Genomic DNA, 21,602 nt, shown 5'->3' with positions numbered 1-21,602 from the left:
TGTCCAAAGATGAGTGCGTGCTAAACCTAATATTTACTACGTCACTCCTTTGGGACAGGCTCACTACTTCACAGCCATCAATGAGTAGACTCTCCTGTCACTCCCCTTTAGAAAGCAGCAAGTCAGGGCACAGAGACTAACCGCTCAAGGCCACACAACCAGTAGTGATAAAGTTGATCAAGTGTTTATTTACAATAAGAAAGACATGAAGAAGTTTATATACATGCATTTGTCAATAAGTGTTTGATAATTGCCAACAATATACAAAATACTAATATAAGCTAAGAAACTGGTTATTCAATATTACAAATATAAAGTCCTTTTAAATACCACTATCAAAATAATAATCTCTGGTGGGCCATCAAAAGAAGTTCTTTCAAATTAAGTTTTTCAATATCCAAAATGCCTCCTTTAAAACAGAAGGAAATCAATTCCAAAAATGCTATTTTCAAGGTTCACATCACTTCCAAACGCTGGAATACTTGATTATTTGCTGCAAGCCAGACTCAGGTGACAATAAACCTTGACTTCAAAGGAAAGTTCATGTTGATAAATACACTGCAAATAATTAAAACATGTAAGTTACACACTGGCGCATCTTAAAGGAAAGCAATGTGATGAGGCACTCCTCAGGGAAGGTGGTGAGTTGCCACAGAATCTGCTTCTCTGGATTTTCTGAGCAGGGATCGTTTGAGGGCACTGATTTTCTCATCCAGTTCAGCCAGTGAATAGTTCTGATGGGAACAAGATGAACACAAAGTGCTGGGTAAGACGTAAGTTTCTTAATGCAGACAGAGTGCTGAGTGAACCATTAAAACCTAACTATTCAGCAGCATATTAGTTACTATAATTTTAAGAATGACAGCTATGTATGGTGCCTGTGCCATAATTTAAAGGTATAAACTAACAAGGCTTCTATTTCTTCTGGGCTGTACCCATAGGGCTCAGTGCAGGGCATGTATGAGGCCCTGATCCCATCCCAGCAACACAGACAAATGCATATATAAACACAGTGCCATGCTGACCTGCTTCTCTTTCCTAAGGACAAAGTTCTCTTGGAGTTCTTGAAAGACTAGTAAAAGCTTTTGTAAAAACAAAACAAAAACCCTGTGAATCCCATAATCTATAGCAAAAAACAAACAATGGGGAATTAGCTTAAAATACCCAGAACTTTCCTCCTGAGGGACCAACTACATCTGGGAAATACAGGCTGCTCTCAAGAACTGATTCAAAAGTTTACAATAATATTAGCAAGCTAGTCTGAGGAACAGGGGGTGCTGAGACAGGGCCTCGCTAAGTAGTACAGGCTGGCCTTGAACATCCTCCACAGTGCTATAATTACAGGTATATACACCACATGCAGCAGCAATATACTATTAAAAGCAGAGCAAAACATTTTTTAAAGTTTCCCCCAGCTTTAATTTACATCATCAAAGTGAGCAAAATCATACTATTTCAAAATCTACTAATAAAGCACTTTGGAGAGACAGCTATAGTCTTTGTGTGTGTGGAGGAGCTGGATGGAGGTCAGAGACTAACAAAGGGTATTTTCCTCCCAGTGCTGAGGTTAACAGACCTACACCAATGTGCCCTGCTTTGGATGCAGCTGCTAGGGATTGGCTGGAACTCAGGTCCTCTTGAATGTGCTATTAGTACTTTGCCCAATTCCCCAGTCATGAAGTCACTCTCTTTTTGATTTAGATAATGCTAATTAGTAGTGTCCATAGTAGGGAAAGTGGTAGGAAACTGAAGTAATTAGAGCATTTGAGTGTTTTCTAACCCAAATATTCTTCTATTAAACACAAGGTAAAGATTTTTATATTTACTTTGCCTGTTGGAATCATTTTATGCTCTTAAAGTAAAATTACATCCATAATTCAACCAAAAGTCTGCCAAGGTATGACGTAAATGAAGCTAGGGTGGACACTTTTATTACTAAGACAGAAAGCGCATCAATCTATTTCAGAAGTCCAAAGGAAGACAAAATAACTTACTTGAGGGGGTTGGACTTTTCTTCTTTTCCCAGAGAAATTCTAGTTTAAAAATAACAAAATAATCAATATTTAGAGAATATCAGGATTACTTCCTTTATAGAAGACTGTGCAATACATAGATAGCCTTTGGGAACCACAAGCAGCTTGCCAACGCTGTCTACAAAGTTACCTCCTCAGAGGAGGGTACTGCTACATCAGTGTAACAGCAAGCTCCTCTCTGGCAAATACCTACTTCCCTATCATGACCGGCTTCTCCTAAGTCTGAGTAATTGTGGAAAGAGGTGCTCTTGGAATTTTCTACTTGGTTTCTTTAAAAAAGAACCTTCCCACTTTGGGAAACTGACCAAGGGAAGCAACAGTGGATAGAGGCAAAGGGAATTTGCTATACTGTACTGAACATGTACATAACACATGCATACTTGCAAACAGACATCTTTGTCCACTGTGCCTATCTAAGTGAACAGCTCTTTATCCTCTCTGTGTGATCCATGGAAGTGCTGACTCCTCCCCAGTGATCCTGCTCAGAAACTGACATGCACATGGCAACTGCAGTCAATGAGTATGGACAGTCTGGTGGGGATTAAGGAGAAATTTTTTGAAACTTTTTTTTTGTGTGTGTGACAAACAAAGAACTACTGTGTGTGGATAAAACATGGAAAGTTTATAGCAACCTTGCCATCTACCAAAGGAAGAAGCTAACACCAGATATGGCCAAGAGGAGCAGGAACTCAAGTCTTTCTCAGCCATGACTTTGCCACAAGAGCAGCCCGAGGATTGTGTCTCATTGTTTTATAATGTCCATATTGTTTGAGTTGGTTTCATCTCTCTTACAGTTGGGCTAAAGAGATGGTACAGTGATGAAATACTTGCCCAGCATGATCTAATGAATTCTTTTTATGTTTTCTTCTTAGTTTGACAACATCAGAAACCATCGGTGGCACATTAGTAAAGAAATATTCTGACAAAAACCAAACAACAACAAAAAAACCAATGATGACTGTACATGGCAAAAATTTTAATGAACATAAATGATAACCAAGATTTAGAAGAAATTAAAACTCTCGTATTTCTTTTCATGTCAAAAGCTGATCCAAACACCACCTATGTAGGCCTCCCTCAGGTGAGTACTCATATTAAAGAGCAATCATTATGTGCTAGAATTCTTAGACATGGACTGAAGAGCTCGGGGTAAGTATGCTCCTTTCTTTGCCAAGCTGAGCTGGGTACACATGGACAGGCGGAGCTTAACATCCATCTGTCCCCTGTCCAGACTCCTATGTTCCTCAGGAGCAGCTCTTCAGATACTCTACTCAAAGACATTCCCTAGTGATCCCAACAGTTTAACCAATGGAAAATCAACAGCTTCTATGCACGAACAATCAGATCATTTCCATGAAACAAAAACCACCAGTGTAAGAATAAGACCATGGTGGATCAATAACTTAAATATAGTAAAATGAGTCTTTCAATTTCTGGCACTCACATGTTGGTTCACAACCATCTATAATGAGATCTGATGCCCTCTTCTGGAGCGCAGGCAGGCATGCAAATCGAGTACTCATATGCATTAGAAAAAACAAACAAACAAACAAACAAAAAACAAAAAAACAAAATCAAAAACCTCGCTCTGTTGCTCCCCACGGAAGGCCTTCCTTAGCCTGAGGAGCTTCAGTTGTGCAAGGAGATCATGATGCAATCAATCCCTTGGCTGCCAGAAGGGTCAGTCAGGAAACCACGGTTGGCTTTGTGTCATGGAGCCAAACCAACAGTGGCTTTCCCCCCAAAGATTCAATAAATTTAAAAAAGAAAGAAAGAAAGAAAAGCAGCAGCAGGAGCAGGAGCCATCAAATTGTAGAGAAACTTGAATGCTATATGCAGAGGCTTTTTATCATTTCCAGGCAGGGATTTACTGAAAGCATTTAGCAGGGAAGTGACTTGTGAAAACTGTATTTGGAAAGATTTATTTTAGCGACAGGAGATCAACTATGAATGAAGAGACAGTGCTATATTAGTTTAGTGTAAAGTGAGGTCCTGAGAGGGAAAACTTGACAGCTGCTGGTGACTGGATGTGGGAAGAGAGCAAGGAAAAGTCCAGTTTCATTGATAGAAACGAGAAAATATTCTTTAGGGGACTGTGAATTTGGAAGTTGAGGAGGGTATGAAGACAGAAACAGCAAGTAATTTTTCTGAATTACGTGACCTACGCTTGAGACAGCTAAGATAATCTGTGCTGAAAAGCTGGTTGAAACACAGAATTCTGCAACACTCCACAGCTGCACTGGAAACACAGATGGAGATTAGTGGGGGTAAGTCAGACATTCAGAAAAGGGGGGATGATGACAAGTTGGGACAAAGTGGTGCTTTGTGAAAAAAAAAAAAAAAGATTTCCAAATGTTTAAAATTCCATCTTTGGATGGAAGACACCCTATAGATTAGTACTAGAAATGACACATGTAGGTTAATAGCACAGAACCAGGAAGGTTTAAACATTCAGACCAACTCTGTCCTCTGGACTTATGCACAGATGTGGCACAAAGCCAAAGGAAAGATTTTATAGTGGCATCCCATAATAGAAGGAGTCCTCTCTAGTCACCCACCTCATCTGGAGTAGAGACAACTGAAGGGTTATCTTCACCCTGACAGGAACTGAGACATCTGCATGCCTTCCTCTCTATAGAGTAATAGTGCAATGTTGCACACTCATCCCTCAAAGTGAGCAGAAAGGACTACGTGGGCTACACTCCTCTAGCTTCTCTGGTTAGGACACAAGGAAACATCCAGCCCATATATGTCTTGAGTGATCTTTTGTTGGAACTTGAATTTCTGAACTATGAAAATATTTTGATTGAAATGTTTTTTATAGATTCACATATGGATAAACTCTAAACATGGAGAAGCGTCTAAAAGCTGGACAGAGGTTGATTATCATGGGTAACTTTGGAGCATAGCATATGAAAATGTGAACACCAATAGAAAGAACAAAGAAATTATATTTGATTCACAGAAAAGAACTAAAGTTCTTTCCATTTGTTCAAAACAATCTCCCAAGTAAACTATCATAAAAGCAGAAAATTATGAAAAGAATATGACCCTTAAACATGGAAATGTTTTAACACAGTAAGTTAAAGTTTTTAAGACTGTAGCTTAGTATATTTAAAAGATATGATTTTTATGAGTACTTTTAAAGACCAACTTTAAATTATGATATTTAAAAACAGTAAACATGTAACATGGCTTACTAGCATATTCTCACAGTGCTTTGTTCATACTAGAGAACTTATTGCATACATTTGCATGTTTCTTTTTTTATATTTGGTTTTTTGAGATCGGGTTTCTGTGAGTCCTGGAACTCACTCTGTAGACCAGGCTGGCCTCAAATTCAGAGATTCTCCTGACTCTGCCACTTGAGTGCTGAGATAAAAGGGGTTTCTTGCTCTCTTTTCAACCTTTCAAGGTTCACCCTGGGACACACAGAATGGATTAGACATCAAGTGAATGAGTAGTTCACTAACAAATGGCTGATGTTAGCTAGAAGACTTTGGAAGGAAGCTGACACAGGAGGATTGAGAGTTCAGGGCCTGCCTAGGCTATGGGCTATATAGCGAGAATTTGTCTCAAAACTCACAAACACACACAGCAAAGCAAGCATGGGAAAGAGCAGGACCTCCTGAGATGACAGTGGGAAGCAGAGTGAGCTCAGGGTTGTCTCAACCACTGATGTGCCAAGGAAGATGCTCAGTAGGATTTCTCAGTGCCCTTGAGGAAGGGGTTAAGAAAGAACCTATCGATCCAAACCGAAGGATCTCCATGACACAGGACAACAACAGGGTATCCAAGAGGAGTTTGAGTGAGAGCCAATAATCAGTGGTAGAGCAGGAGTCAGAGGTCTCAAGCCTGATCAATGACCATTAGCAATGAACATGTGCAAGTAAAGATATATGGCCTAAAGGGTAAACTGTGCAACTCAACCGGCCACACGAGAGCTTCCATTGCAGGGTTCTTCTCTTTCTTTTTTGTTTGCTTTGCTTTTGTTTCTGTGTTTTTCTTTTAAATTTGGTTTTTTTTTTTTTTTTTGGAGGGGAGGTTGCAATGGCAGAGGGTGGATGCAAGGGGATGGGGGGATGAGTGGGATCAGAATTCTTGATGTGGAATTCAAAAAGAATCAATAAAAATTTTAAGAATGAATGAATGAATGAATGAATGAATGAATGCTAGTGGAGGAATTACACAGATACAGGCCAGTTCCAAGAAAAAGAAGTCTGTGTTAAGGTAAAGAACATGTGTTTAATGGTGAGAAACGTACCTGTTTAGGAGCTGAGTGAGTCTGGAGGAACGGATCGGCAAGACAAAGAACAAGCTCTAAAAGGGAGGATCTGCTGTTCCACAAGTTCAGTCACAGTCTGAACCACTACAGGCTGAGTTATTAGGACAGGAAGATGGCTTGACAGAATTCCCAGACCACAGTTGAGAATGACAAGTGTTCACACATTTAAAAAATATTAGGAATCAAAATATGTAAAGTAGCAGATAATCACCTCCACAGGACTGAGTTCACAGTGTTTCACATGTGGAAAATCCTAAACTAAAAGGAAACTTTGTTTTGAAAAGACATTAATACTTACCACAGATTGAAAATATTCAGGAGAGATGCCCTCCAATTCAAGGATTTTATCTTCAAGCTTTTTAATTCTCTGATAAATGTCTCTTGGTACTGGGCCACCTAAATTCATAGGGGGAAAATGATGAAATCTTAATCAATAATTCTGTTTTATCATTTCTATTCTTTTTTATTTAAATTAGAAGCAAGCTTCTTTTACATGTCAATCNTCTTCAAAGTCTGTCATATCATTTGTGATAGGGCCTAGACCCTCCCCAGTGTGTCTAGGCTGAGAGAGTATCCCTCTATGTGTAGAGAGATCCCAAAGTTCATTTGTGTACTAGGGGTAAATACTGATCCACTACCAGTGGCCCCATAGATTGTTCAGACCTCCAAACTGACCTCTTCATTCGGGGGTCTCATTTTTATTCTTAAAATATTAAGCAAAGACATTTATACATAAGAATGAAAACCACTTAAACTTAAGAAAATAAACAGATGAAAGCAAAATCAATTGAAATTAACTCATGGTTTCACCCTTAGTTACAGTTTCACTCTGAATTCTATGAGACAAATTATAGACTTCTGCTTTCTAAATATTGCTTATGCATCCCATATTGCTACAAGTTGTTTTACAAAATTCATTTTATGGGATACTGAATAGTTTCCGTATAGAAAGTGTTTCTAATAGATGTTGTAGTTACTTAGAAGGAAAAATACTGAAGTCACAAGATGACAGTTCCACTTGATGGCTGTGCTTATCCTATCATTCTCTTCAAATCCTATTTCTCCTAGCATGGTATATTTTCTCCTTTGACCTAGAAAAATGTTTAAAGGAGTTTTCCCATAATTCTCAATGACAGTTCTTTTAGAGGAGGGCGTGGTGTTTTAAAGATACTTAGACATCAAGTTCATTATTATATTTAGAATCTTTCTACTGTTTCAAGTATCATCCCTGAGACCTGCCTGGTCTAGACCACAGTCTCTCTGCTAAGTACTGAGTTTGCTATGCGTTTGAGAGCTCCAGAGAACTAGTAAAGAATTTTTAGCTGGGTACAAACAACATCAGATATGAGCTTGAAAAACAGCAATTTGGTCACAGGGTGAAAATGACCTAGTTGACCAACAGACCTATCACTCCAAGACAGAGATTACAGTAGTTTCATCTACAGCAGTAGCTGTGGAGGCAGAAGAAGAAACATGCAGGGACATTTAGGAGAATTAAGAGCATGGTAACTAAATGGGTAAGACTATTTGCTTCCTAGCTGTCACTTACTATAATATCCTGGGAGGCTGCCTGAGCTCTTTGGACTTCAGTCTTACTACCTTTCCAATAGTAATAGCACACACCTCCACAGAGTTCTGTTAATCACTAAGTTGATATAGGCACGGCACTTTCAGAGACAGTATTGTTCAAAAAATATGGGCTCATTTCCCCCAGGATACTTACTCATTTATGTGTTTATTGTCAGGAATGCACTGAAGACCAGGACCACATTTATCTACATTTTTGTAGCTGGCAGAAGGGCTAATAACAATTAGAGGTAGTCATACAAGTTCTGAAATTGGCCATAGCAACACATTACATTCATTTTTTGTTGGAACTTCAATAAACCGAGGCTAACAAAATCTATCTAGATCTGTTTCCCAATTTAGAAAGTGTCAAGAAGTATAAGAAGAGAAAGCATGAACACTGAGAACTTTACAGATTCCTCGACAGTAGCAACTGTTTTATGCACCTAGAACGAGGGCTTTACAGTGAATGTTTGGGGAAACTCCGGAAGCTAAATGAATCTAATTTCCTTAAGACTTGCAAAAGCACATTACAGAACATCACCTAACTCTCTACTTACCCGTCTGCAATCGCAAGTGGGCCTCAATATTCTGGAGTCGTTCTTCCACAGCCTGGTTGCCACAGTCTCGAAGCATGCCGGTAGGTTTGTGACCTGACCCTGGAATTCCTTCGGGTCTAGTCTGTGGTCCATATGTATTCACAACTCTAGAAACTAAGTTAAGAAACTTTTAAGCCTATGTGAATTTATGCTCCAAAAGCAGAAATTCTCTCTCCCTTACAGTATATCTTTTCCATAATGGTCACCTAACCAGAAGCTCAAAAAGGAAGAAAGGCAATGCCTTCGGTTTAGAATAAAGTTTAGATGGGAAAAGTATTTCTATTCCACGTTGTTATGAAGCTACAACAAACTTTTGCCAGTGACATATACTATACAGCAGCTACTTACCCTTTACGTGACTTTTAAATCCAGGATAAGGAGTAAAGACGGCATCAGTCCTTGCACAACTATTTTCTAGGGAGAATTTGGATGAATTTAGTTCAAATATATTCTTAACTAAAAATTATGAGATTATGATAAACTCCTAATAATTCATATTTTACTCATGGGAGAATTTTAAAGGACTAATAATTACATTACTATCACATACAGAATAATTTGGGTGGTCTTTATCCTCTGAATTGAATCACAAGTAATATTTTTATGTAACGTTCAGATATACATATAGAGAAACCATTAAGTGACAAAACTTCTGATAATTTTTAATAAAATGAGTTATTACTCAAAATTATTGGAGAAAATAATTCATATATTCTAGAGCCCCATATTCTAACTCCATTATATAAACAGAAGACAATTTACCAAATTATCTTTTAAAAATTTCAGCATTTTTGTTATTACCAAATTAGTGAACATATAACAGAGGGACTGATTGTATATTTTACAGTTTTTTTTTTTTTTTTTTTAGGTCTCAGAACTTTATAGACTTAAAAAGATCCTGAAGCCTCAAGTACAACACACACTGAAATCTCAAGCACAGCACACTTTCCCTCTGTTCCTAGATTTCCAATGTTTATTTTAAAAAGGCCAAACAAAAGGGCATCGCTCTCAATCCTACTTTTTATAAACTGTAATTTTAGAAAAGATACATTGTGAAAATTTTCCCAATATTTTTACCAAGGTGAAAACTACAATTTCTTTTCAATTATGTATGGACAAATAAGTTATAAGGAAAGAAAACAGGAATATGTTAACATACTCATACAATTAAATATTAGCACAATTGTAATATATGAATAATATATATTATATAATGCATTAACCTAGAAACATATGCTAATGCTTGAAGTAATAGTAAAGCTATACATTGGCAGTAAATTTTCTGTTAAATTTCCATAATTATTTGGTAAAAAAAAAAATGGGTGTAAAATGAGTTAAAGTCTTTTGTTATTTCATGAAATCTGATATGAAATCCGATTTTTAAAAACTAATTCTTTTTCTTAGACCAACTGAAAAGTCTTTAAAAATACAGTAACACATTATAATGTATTTTTTAAGCTTAAGTTTAACACATCTGTGATAAGTCAAACTGTAAATAAAATTACAAACCCTCTTAATCTTTTATATTTAAAGACTAAACAGACTCATTTTCTTTTCCTTGGAAACACCTCAAAATATATATAAGAGGCCTACACTTCTCTATTCTTTCTATCCTTTCACTGGTCTTAGGGTATTAAAAAAAAAAAAAGAAAAAAAAGGCTATGTTCCATTCCAGGGCTATATTCCAAATGCAGAGAGCCATCAGTGAGAAATGCAGCGTGGTGCGGGACAGTGAGTGCATGAGGCTAGTCGTTCTCCACAGCAATTCTTGCCAGCACTGTTTTGAGCCAGCAAGGGATTGAATGGGCTAAGGAATCCTGCTGAGCATTTCAATTCTTGCCAATTTCTATCCCCTGATGGTTTATAATAATAGAGTTAGCAGGAAGAACAGAGGAATAACATTAGTGACACATGCACTTGCTCCCTCAACAAACCCTTTCTCTTGAGGTGCACACAACTGATTGGTGCACCTGAGATTTTGCCACTGCCATACCTGTTCTGAAAGGCTAACTCTAGAGATCCACAGAAGTTAACAGTGGAAAAAGTGAGATTTAGAACCCAAAGTGAGCTTACGTTATTATGTTAAGAGTATCCTGTATCAATGTGATTGTGAGTCACTTCCAGGTTCAACTGACAATTCCATGCTCAGAATCACCAGCCAAAAGATATATTAAAGGCAGTAAGAAAAAGGTTAAGTGCAATTATGAACCTTTCTCCATATGTTTTTTCTAAGAACTATTTGTATTGGTCATTATAAGGATAACTGAGTAAGATCTATGGCAGTGCTACACAGTATATGGTGTTCTGTACACACTGTCCTATCAACCTAAGAGGGAAAGGGGACTCTGATGAAAAATAGCAAAGGTATGCACAATAAAAAGAGGACAAAAGCCTAGGGCTCCACAGTCTTCATGGCAAGCTGGGTATATCTATCCATGAGGAAACTAAGGAGTAAAGAGAAAACTGCTCCCTCTTGAGGAATGCTATCAGCTTCCTAAGTTCACTGAATACAGGTACATTTAAAGACCCGAAAGTTGTAGTTTTGTTCTTTCCTAACACTGAGTCTGAACAATCAGGCCATTCGATATTCCACTTTGCTTCCTAAACATCTTCTCACACCTGTGGTAAACATTTGTCTCTGGGGTTTAGCCTTCACTTGATTTTTGTGTAACCAAAATGAAGATCAGCTTGACACACAGCCCATTACTAAACAGAAGAAAATTCTACTGCCTTAATTACCAACTAGAAACTTGTAAAATTGAATTTTGTTCTTAATCTTACCTTTAAAACAAAATATTACAGCGGTTGTCAAAATATTTAAAATCCTATAAAAATAAACTTCTAGTTACCTTGATTACAATCAATAACATTGCAAAATTCCCTGACGTTGTTTTCATTGATTTCAGCTTGTTTTCTTTCAATAAATGCAGATATTCTTCTCTCAATCTACAAATAATAAATATCTTAACAATCAAAACACAAGAGAACTTTTAAAAGTAATGTCCCCTACCCCTACCCCTGCACCACCCCAAACTTACTTCGGCTTTTCCAGCCTTTATTTGAACTACTTCTGGATCAAAATGGATTTGTGTCTTTTTCACATCTAAGTCACAGACTTTGAGCTTTCCTTCATCTTGCAGGTCCCCAATGGGATGTTTAGCATTGAGTTCACTCTTGGTCTCTGTTTCTGTCTGTCTTATCTCTTCAACAGCAGTTGAATTCTCTTTAATTAAAGACTGGAGTTTTGCTAAAAAAGGCTGAAGGGAACACAGTGACATCTACTCAGGTTAAAACTAATCTAAATTAGTTACATATTTACATAAACTGATGCTGAGTAAATGAATATTATTGGTTATTAAATATAAAAAGCTGGCACACAAGGATATACAGGTCTGACCATACACATGTTCACTGTTTTCTATTGTGGTCACTCTTATTGTTTGCAATAAAATTATTACAAAAAAACAAAAAAGAAAGAAAGAAAGCCTGAGGAAATTTAAAATTTTCTTTGAGGAAATCATTCTGTCACTCATCTTTCACTTTGTGCCAAATCAAAGCCTTTAGTCTCTGGCCTGGATGCCTCTTAATTAACACGTCACTCAGAACACTAGGCTTGGTATTCTCCCTCCTTAGTAGGAGAGCGATGCTCTCTCTCACTCAGCAACACCCTGCATTATCACAATATCTGGAGATTCTCCACTTGAAAGTGCAGTTGGCCAGAATGAATGAGACAGCATGGATATGAAGTATATAGGTGTTACACTAAGTGAACATTCAGCCTGTTTCTGACATAGCAAGATATCTCATTGGGTCAGGAAATGAAATTTTTCAAAAGAAAATGAACAATGGGAGAAAACAATGAAACAAAACAAACAAAACATGGCACAAAGACCCCTAGCAGGCAGCAGGTCATTCTAACTAAGAGTGGGTTTAAAAAAAAAAAAAAAAGCTTCTTCATAATGGAAATTCACTTCTGTTCTTCCTAGCCAACCCACCCCAACAAGGTCCACATCTGAATTCTATAGCTCATCACCTGCCCTTTAAACAAACTTTTAACTGTTATTTTTATCATGAAACATGGTTAAACATTCTCAGAAAGTCGATCAATGCAGGACTGAAAATTAACACACTACTTCTAAACAATATCCCGATCATCTTTTCATACAATTTTGTTTTCATTGCTTGCTATGGCAAAACTCTTCTGAAACCTTATGACATCTAAAACATAGTAAAGCCACCATGAAAAAACAGTTCTGCTCATCCTTGAGGCTTCACATTTCACTTTGATTAGAGAAAATCTGCAACTCACATCAATTACACTTGCAGAGATGTTCAACAACAACCAGCAAGGTCATAACACTGTTCATTTCTTAAACTGAAATATTAAAAAATGTAACAATACTATTATAAATAATTCAATATTGACTTCCAATATCAAGGATAAATTATTTCAAATTATTAAGAGGAAATAGTGACTGGCTACTCACTAAGATGAAACATTAATGTCACAGAAATTACTTTCTTTTTAAAAACTATGCTGAAACTGTTTAATTGCAATAGATACTCCAGGATGTGTCATGCTGGGATAATGCCACTTCTTGAACCACTGAAAGCACTCCATGAGCCTCCAAACTCACCCAAGGCATGGAATCATTATCATAGCATGACTCACACCTGCCGTGTCTTATTGCTTAATTATAACCCACCATAGATGAACTGTATTGAATTTTCAGCAAAGCCTAGAATTGAATAGAATTTCATTTATTCAATTTCATACCCACATTGGCCTATTGGGTTTTATTTTCATAACTATCTGGATCACTAGTGAAATGAACAGACCTAGACTCAATATAGATTTAAGTAACCTTTTTTATTAATAACACTACTAACACTAATAGAGTGTTGAGGCAGAACTGACAAATACTGCAACTAATTTAACTATAATTAATTTCTATTTTCAATATCCCAGCAAACATTTCTAATATGAAATTTACCTGTAAATACAAAACGTGTTGTTCAAGTGCTGTAAGGAGCAATGCAGGCTGGGATGCTGAGAGGCTCTGAAGCCTGTTCCAATCGATTGTAATTTTCACCACATCATCTCTGAGGTTAAGCTTCAAAGGGACAGACCAGCAACATCACAAAAATTACACGATTAGGCTGTATATATGGGATTATCACAAAAATAAGATATCTATGGAGTAATGCATGCCTATTTTGCTCAAAGTTACTAAGTTTCAATGACATAATAGAATGCTTTACCTGGTTGCCATTTTAAAAATCAAAGATGCAGCTTAGAAAAAAAATGAATAAAGCATCTTAATATTCTAATTCTGTTCCTATATTTATATAATTGAGCCATCTTTGAGAAGCCACCCATGAAAGATAAAAAGATGGAACCTCTTTTGATACTTGGATATCTAAAATACTTTTGGAAGGTGTCCAAATATAGGTCCGCCCTAGTTGGAATAAATCCTTAATTCCAACTAAGCATTCAACAGAGGAAGCATAAGTTGCTTTACAGAAGTTCCAGAAAGTGAATTCTCTTTGTTACTTATAACATAAACACATGCCTAAAATATTCATTACCTCAATGTGTTCTCACTTTCATTGTTTTCAAATCTAACCAATTTTTAAAAATACTTAAAACTCAAGATTATTCACACATAGTGATAGATGACAGTAACTAATTCAAATAATAATCAAAGTATTAGTTATGAAATTGTTGAGCTGAAAAACAAGTATGTTTCTACAGCAGTATAACAGATTGACAGAACTGTGTCCAGTGTGTTTACTAAGGATTTTTTTTTAGTAAAATATAAGTCTCATTACATGAAAATTTCTCATCACCTAGTGGTGATTATACCTAGAAAATTACACCTAGAAAATACCAAGAACCTGAATATAAAATTAATATCAAAATCAGTCAAAACTTTAGTGGGAGAGGAGAAGCTCCACCTGTAATCACTGACTGAGTATGAAGGAATCCCTATAAACTTTTCTAAGGACACCTATTGTATAAGTACATTGTATAAGTACATACCGCATAGTGGAAGGAAGTTAACTGTATTTTGCAAGAATAATTTATTGGCAACTAGTCATATTTTCCACAAAGTAAAGATACACGTTTCATGAATTCAACTATCAATCTAATGAGTTGTTAAAAATAAAAAACCAAAACGTGAATCACTGTCTACGGAACCAAAGAAATCCCAAGTTCCCAAAGTAAGCACTTTCGTGTACAATGGATACAAACATTTACTGCTGAGACCAGAACCATTTCAAGTCCTTATTTGACAGACATAAAGAAATATGAAATTTTACATAGACTATACTGGCAAAGATAAGCTTACAACTAAGTTAAGATTTGACATTAAGATTAATAAGATTACTGTATTTAATAATGTGTATGAAAGCAATCCATCAGCATGTGTTTACAGTTCTCCAAGAGACATACAGTTGACTATGGCAAATTTAAATGGCTTGAAGAATAAAAAAAACAAGTAATCTTTAAACCTGAGGAAAGCATCACATTCTTTAAAGAAAATAACTATAGAAAAGAAATCTTAATGGCTGGATAATATTCTATGTCAATTCAGCAGAATTATGTAAGTCTTCAAAGGCAACTCAAGATAGTTGGTCTTCCATGAAAAATCAAACAATAATGTCATAATTCAAAAATGACCCCCAAATACATCCAATTTTTCATTCAGCAAATTCCTTTATGCATTTTACCCCATAGCTCTTGACATTCAAATTTTTCTATTAATACACTAGATTAATCAGTTATGAATGTTCAGTAGAAACTAATACAAAAAAAAAAAAAAAAAAAAACAAGCTAACAAATCTTTAGCTTGATAACATGGGCCAATGAGAGGAAAGAAAAAAGGTTAATGTAAGTGTATTTTGCATTTGGAGAAAAAAATACTTTTTACAATTCAGTTTTATACTTTCTTTTGAAAAGCACTAATAATTCAATGATATTTACAATGAACTAATAATTACAATTTACATCTTAAAAATCCTTTTAATTTGTTGCAAAAGGACACAAGTTGCCTAGGGGCAACTTACATGTGTGTATGGCTTAAATCATAATCTCAAAATACACAATAATACTAAAACAGCATTTAATTGATTTAAAAAAAATCTTATATTGACACTTGTATAAAGGTCCCTTTAACTATGTTACATTTGTTGGCAGGTGGCATAAGTTAAGATTGAATCGTTTTTTCCATTTGAACCTTTGGTATAAATTTATATAACTTTGAAAAAATCAATATGCAGAATACTTTAGATGTTCAAATCATTTATCAATGTACATTATTTTTGCAACTTCTAAACACAAAGGCTGAGAATATTTTTCTCATCTGGACATTAGAATATTAATGATTAAGTCTTTAAGTTCCAAATCCATGCCAAAAAGTTCTTTGACTTTTGAACTATTTAAAGATCTGGAATATTATCACTGAAATGTTAATTTAAACAAAGTCTTTAAGACTTGGGAAAAAATTTACTAATGCTCATTAAACAATTGATTTTAAAGTTTTAATTTTAGAAGACCACTATTAACTGCCTCATAACACCGAACTGAATGTACAAATGAAAGTAGTTTGCCAGGCAAAATAAACGTACTAAGGTTTTAAAATTTTTACTAAAATAACTTTTTACAAGATCAATTATTCATCCATCTAAGGGTTTTAAAAATAATTCTCACAAATCAGGTAAATGCCCTATTGTCAGAGGTACCACATGCACTAGACCAGCCCCCAATCAAACTAGGAAACAGTTTGACATAAAATATTTTTAAAAGCAAGCAAACATACTTTTGCTCCTTATTAAAAATAAGCTTCATTATATCATGAATGGCTTTATCTAATAAAGTGAAGGAACCTCCTTTTTAAAATCCAGTTTTACTATGGCATTTCTGTAAGAGCGATTAGTTAATAGTCACACGACACTAGTAAAGACGGTAGAGCTGGTCATACATTCAAATCATCCAACAATTTACACTAAAATCTAGGCACATTACAAGTTAGTTATATTTTAGAAATTCTTACAGCCCCCCGCACCGTTTCAAAGGGTATGACAGATGCAAATAAATGATGAGAAACAAATAAAAACCCAGAGTAAATCACCCCCTAAAGAGTGGAGATGGAGGTAGGAAAAGTTTCAGGCCATACTAACCGACGAATTAAAACAGGGGAGGAAAAACCACAGTCAGCTCCAGGAGCCTCCTTAACCCTGCCATCTCTCATGCATTGATTTTCTGCAAGAGTTCGGCGCCAGGACCCGTGTTTCCTCTCGCCCTCGGTACTCACGCGTGGTCACCGAGTGTGCAGCCGGCCGCTCCCGGCCCCAGGCAACTGGGCTCCCGCTCCTCCCGGTCCCGGCGGCCGCGGCCTCGGCATCCTAGCCGCAGACGCGATGCGGGAGGACTCCGCGACGAGGGAGGACTCCGGAGAGAGGACCGGGATGCTCCCCACCCCCGCCGCACCTTCACTTACCTGCCCAGTCAGGGTGTGCAGGGAACGAAAGAGCTCGCAGAGCACCTCGCGGGTGAGAAGGGGGCTGGAGCTTCGCTCCAGGTTCCTCTCGCTGCAGCTTGAGGCACTGGGCTCCGCAGCAGCAGCCATGACACCTTCGCAGCAGCCCCCAAGCGCGGCCAAGACGGCTCGCCCCCTCCCCTCCCGCGCGGATTCCGTCGCGCTGAGATGACGTAAAACTACCGCGTCTTATTTGGATGTGAGGGTAGGCCCCACTCTCTCTATGTGACAGACAGGCACCGAGACCAATCAAGAGCAAGGCGTCTGAACTCGGAGGTTCTGTGTAGCGCAGGCGGACCCTCTGTTTGGTGATGTTTTGCGTGGGTGGCTATGGCTTAGAAGTCTACCTTGGCTCTTAGACGCTCCCCGTGAGTGCCGGAAGAGCCTTACTGTTAAGTGTTAGAAATTGAGTCCCTCTATTAAAATTTAAAATGTTAACATGGCGACTTGGAGTTGGGACAAGGTTGAGGGTCAGCGATGGAACGGGGCTCACGTGTCTGAATACTGGAAAATTCATACCCAGGATGATCATAACTGGATAGAACATTTTCATCTCTACAGGGTTGTTTGACGCGAAGAATGTAAGAAAAACTGAAAAGCCTACATTATGCCTCCTTTGTCAGGAAACGACATTGATGACTATAACTGTAAAATAGTTTGTCAAGTTTCTAATGCAACAGTTTCTCAGTGGACACTCAATGGACACTCAATCCTAAAATTGTTTCAAATAAATCCAATAGAACTTTAAACCAACTAATTTCATATTAGTCGAAATTGAGATAGAAAACTAAATCGACACTTGCCGGGTATTATTAGATAGCTTTATTATAACGAAAGAGTTATAATTTTATAATGTAGAATTCTGTTAAAATTTTAAAACAAGCTTAAGAGATAAGCTTGGTCTACTGACCATGTTGCAGGACAGCCAGGGCTAGTATACAGGAAGTAGAGGTATGGACCTAAAGTGTATTCTATAGAGTTGAGAAGAAGCTGAATGAAGGAAGAAATAAGGAACCAAGGGACACCGGGATAAGGATAGTAAAAATGAAAGCACTCCTTTGACCTGTCTCTACAGAGCCTTTTACTCAGTTATTTCCAAAGATGTCTGGGATCATCAGACATAGCAAGAAAGCTTGTCTGTGTCCTTGCTAGCAGTAAGATCTGAAGCCGGTAGAACACCTGTTTGGTGACAGAGATTGAAACTCAAATCAAGCAACCCTCTCATTCCAGTCACTTGTCCTTATAACTAAAAGAAATTCACAATTTGTTGTAATGTTAGCACATTTTTGTCTCTGATTCACTTGTTAATGGGGGATAATTGTAATGTGGAATCTAAGAGTCCTTGTTCTATACCAAGTAATGATCTTTGGATTTTTTAGGCAATAGAGGACTTTTATTACACATTTTGAGAGTGATTAAGGTACTGCCCATTCTTTTCTTTGTCATAACTGATTTTGAAACCCAAGCTTTTAGTTTCACAATTTTTTTAGTTGTGTGTGTGTGTGTGTGTGTGTGTGTGTGTGTGTGTGTAGGTGCCCAAAGAGATTAGAAGCAGGGGATATGAACAGCTAGCCAGGCATTGGTGTTGAGTCTCACACTTCAGTCCTCTACAAGAACAGTTGCATTCTTAACCACTGAACTGTCTCCCTCCCTCCCTGCCTGCCTCCCCTCCCTCTCCTCCTCTCTCCCTGCCTCCCTCCTTCCCTCCCTCCCTCCTTCCTTCCTCCCTCTCCCCTCTCTCTCTCCCTCCTTGTCTCTCTCCTTCACTCTCTTCTTCCCTCCCTCCCTGTAGTCATCACTGTCCTGGAACCTTCTGTCTAGACCAGGTTGACCTCAGACTCAGAGATCCACCTGCCTCTGCCTCCCAAGTGCTGGGAATAAAAGCATGCAGCACCACACCCTGCCCCTTGCTTGATTTCTTGAACCCCTAATATAAGAATAGCTAATGGCCATTTTATTTATCTATCAATTATCTAATAATTCTGTTAAATCCAGACCTGCACCTGTATTTTATTATTGCTTGCTTAGATAATTCTTAGGACTTAGTTCCTCCATGTATTATGTCTTCTGTCTTGACATCTTGTATTCCTTCCTGATGCCCACTGAGTTCATTTCAGACATTTTTCTTCTTTTATAATAAAAACTTCTATTTTAAGTAGAAGGCTTTATAGGACAAAAAGATGTGGATTCCCTTGGGCTAACTGCAGACAGAAATGTATAGATGCTAATGTATAGCAAACGTATAATAAATGCTGAAATTTAAAAAGGGAATAATTTGCCCTTTATAGAAAACTAATTGCAGTTTATGAAGTGGGTTCTGAAAAATCGGCTGCTCAGCAGAAATGCTTCAAAGTGTTGACGTTGGCATTAGCAACAGAGTTAGAGTACTGTCCTGCAAGCTTATGCCAAGAAGCAATTGAGAAGATAGAAATTAGAAATGAAATCTAGGCTATCTCCCTTATCAACAAAAATGCCTTTTACAATGAGCTTTGAAGGCATGACTGACTCCATGACATAAAAATGCCCAAGGTATCGTGTTTTAAAAAATATATAATATACAATATTTTTCTAATGCAGAAAATTAAATAAGATATTCGTTGCCCCTGTCTCTGCATCATCTGCTGGGCAGGTCCAATTTCCTTAGAAAAACATTATCAGGTTTTTCTCACTACTGTACTATTTCATATTGTTGCACAGTTTTTGGCATAGAGTAGTTGCTCAATAGTTTTCCTTTCTATGTGAGGCAGGTATATTCTACAACTTTCAGTGGATGCCTGAAGCAGTGAACAGTACCAAACAAACTCTATTTATATTATATTTAATTGCTACCATAGATGGTAGCAACCTCAGCATATATAGACTTTATTCTTGCCTTACTGAGAGCTTCCATCTTTTCACTTAGGGAAAGTATGTCACAGTTTGTTTGGCATATTCAGATTGCTAGTGTCATTACTCTTATGCTTTTTGGTGGCTGTTAAGTTGAACATAAGCACTCTGATACCCTGGAAGCTCTGATGACTGAGACAGCTGAAAGTGAGTAGTGAGTAAATAGCATATATGCCTCGGATACATTGGACAAATGGATTCACATAGAATACATGTATAGATCTGGATTATATAAACTTCATCACATTTCTCAGCATCGCTTACAATTTTTAACTGTGACATGCTTATTTCTGAAGTTAGTGTTTTTATATTTAGATCGTGATTTGCCATAAGTTACTGAAACCATGGAAAGTAGAACCACCAACAAAGGTAGAGCTACTATATATGCTCACTGAGTGCAACTCATTTACCTAAAATGGACTTGTATAAAGGGGTAAATCTCTTGGGAAAAATTGTAACAGATAGTAACAATGCTATTCAACAGTTTCCTTAATAACTCATGTTTCTAAGCCTGGGGTTGGTAGCGCATGCCTTTAATCCCACCACTTGGGAGGCAGAAGCAGGCGGATCTCTGTGTGTAGCCTGATCTCCAGAGCAAGTGCCAGGATAGGCTCCAAAGCTACACAGAGAAACCCTGTCTCAAAAAACCAAAAATAAAAAAAAATAATTCATGTTTCTGTTCTTTGGGAACAGAAAACTCAAAGTGCTAAATTATCCTTAAATGAATAAATATAGATAGCCTTCTGTGCTGGCTAGTTTTATGTCAGCTTCACACACAAACTGGAATTATATGAAAGGAGAGAATCTAAATTGAGAAAATGCTTCCATAAGATCAGGCTGTAGACAAGCCTGTATGGCATTTTCTTAATTAGTGATTGATGTGGGAGGGCCCAACCCATTGTGGGCGGTGCCATCCCTGGGCTGGTAGTCCTGAGTTCTGTAAGAAAGCAGGCAGAGCAAGCCATGAGGAGCAAGCCAGTAAGCCGCACCCCTCCATGGCCACTGTATCAACTCTTCCCTCCCAATTCCTGCCTCACTTGAGTGCCTGTCCACTGTGATGTGGAAGCATAAGCCAAATAAACCCTTTCCTCTCCAACTTGCTTTTTGGTGTTTCATCACAGCAATAGGACCATAACTAAGACACTTTCATCGCCATTCATATTAAAATATATGTTCCCATTCCCAAAGGAAGGACAAGAGATATAGCATGGAAAGACTGGACCAAGTCAAGACTACCCAGCAGGATAGATAACCAAACCTGTAGCTCTTATAGTTTGAAAGGACTTGGATGACTGCTCCTCCAGCTTTGTTGTCTGTGTTAGAAACAATAATCTCAGTGTCACACACAGGAACATATAAACAAAAACAGAAGTAGCCCAAGTAAGCAATTCTTTTTATAAAAAGGGTACACAAGGGGGCTGGAGAGATGGCTCAGAGGTTAGGAGCACTGACTGCTCTTCCAGAGGTCCTGAGTTCAATTCCCAGCAACCACATGGTGGCTCACAACCATCCATCATGAAATCTGGTGTCCTCTTCTGGTGTGCAGATACACATGGAAGCAGAACGTTGTATACATAATAAACAAATAAAATAAAATTTTTAAAAAAGGGTACACAAAGGCCCAAATTGGGCTGGCAAGAACACATTGGGTTAAGATGGCATCTGTCTTTTACCCTTGACATGGGTAGTG

General features: G+C 37.5%; 1 protein-coding gene across 2 annotated transcripts; it reads right to left on the bottom strand.

Moving 5' to 3' along the window:
• Positions 1-162: 162 nt before the first annotated feature.
• Mbip (MAP3K12 binding inhibitory protein 1) lies at positions 163-17,179 on the bottom strand. 2 transcript variants are annotated; one of them, XM_027419677.2, is made up of 9 exons: positions 16,988-17,179; positions 13,478-13,597; positions 11,522-11,740; positions 11,333-11,429; positions 8,832-8,897; positions 8,445-8,597; positions 6,617-6,714; positions 1,995-2,033; positions 163-734 (listed from the first exon to the last, which is right to left on the bottom strand). In XM_027419677.2, the coding sequence occupies exons 1-9, from the start codon at positions 17,114-17,116 to the stop codon at positions 630-632; spliced, it is 1,026 nt and encodes a 341-aa protein (XP_027275478.1). In that variant the 5' UTR covers positions 17,117-17,179; the 3' UTR covers positions 163-629. The 2 variants fall into 2 exon arrangements, with proteins under 2 accessions (XP_027275478.1, XP_027275479.1); XM_027419678.2 differs by lacking the exons at positions 163-734; positions 1,995-2,033; positions 6,617-6,714 and adding an exon at positions 6,933-8,119.
• Between the last annotated feature and the right edge of the window lie 4,423 nt (positions 17,180-21,602).

This window comes from Cricetulus griseus, chromosome 5 (genome assembly GCF_003668045.3).
Source record: "Cricetulus griseus strain 17A/GY chromosome 5, alternate assembly CriGri-PICRH-1.0, whole genome shotgun sequence".
NCBI lineage: Eukaryota > Metazoa > Chordata > Mammalia > Rodentia > Cricetidae > Cricetulus > Cricetulus griseus.
The sequence above is the reverse complement of the archived record's forward strand: the minus strand, read 5'-3'. Positions and strand labels throughout refer to the sequence as shown.

Excerpts from the sequence above, each read along its gene's own strand:
- Mbip (XM_027419677.2), bottom strand. The coding sequence starts at position 17,116 with ATGGCTGCTGCTGCGGAGCCCAGTGCCTCAAGCTGCAGCGAGAGGAAC. Across the intron at positions 13,598-16,987 it reads TGCACACCCTGACTGGGCAG|CTTAACCTCAGAGATGATGT; the intron begins GTAAGTGAAGGT and ends GTCCCTTTGAAG. Across the intron at positions 11,430-11,521 it reads TAAAGGCTGGAAAAGCCGAA|ATTGAGAGAAGAATATCTGC; the intron begins GTAAGTTTGGGG and ends TATTATTTGTAG.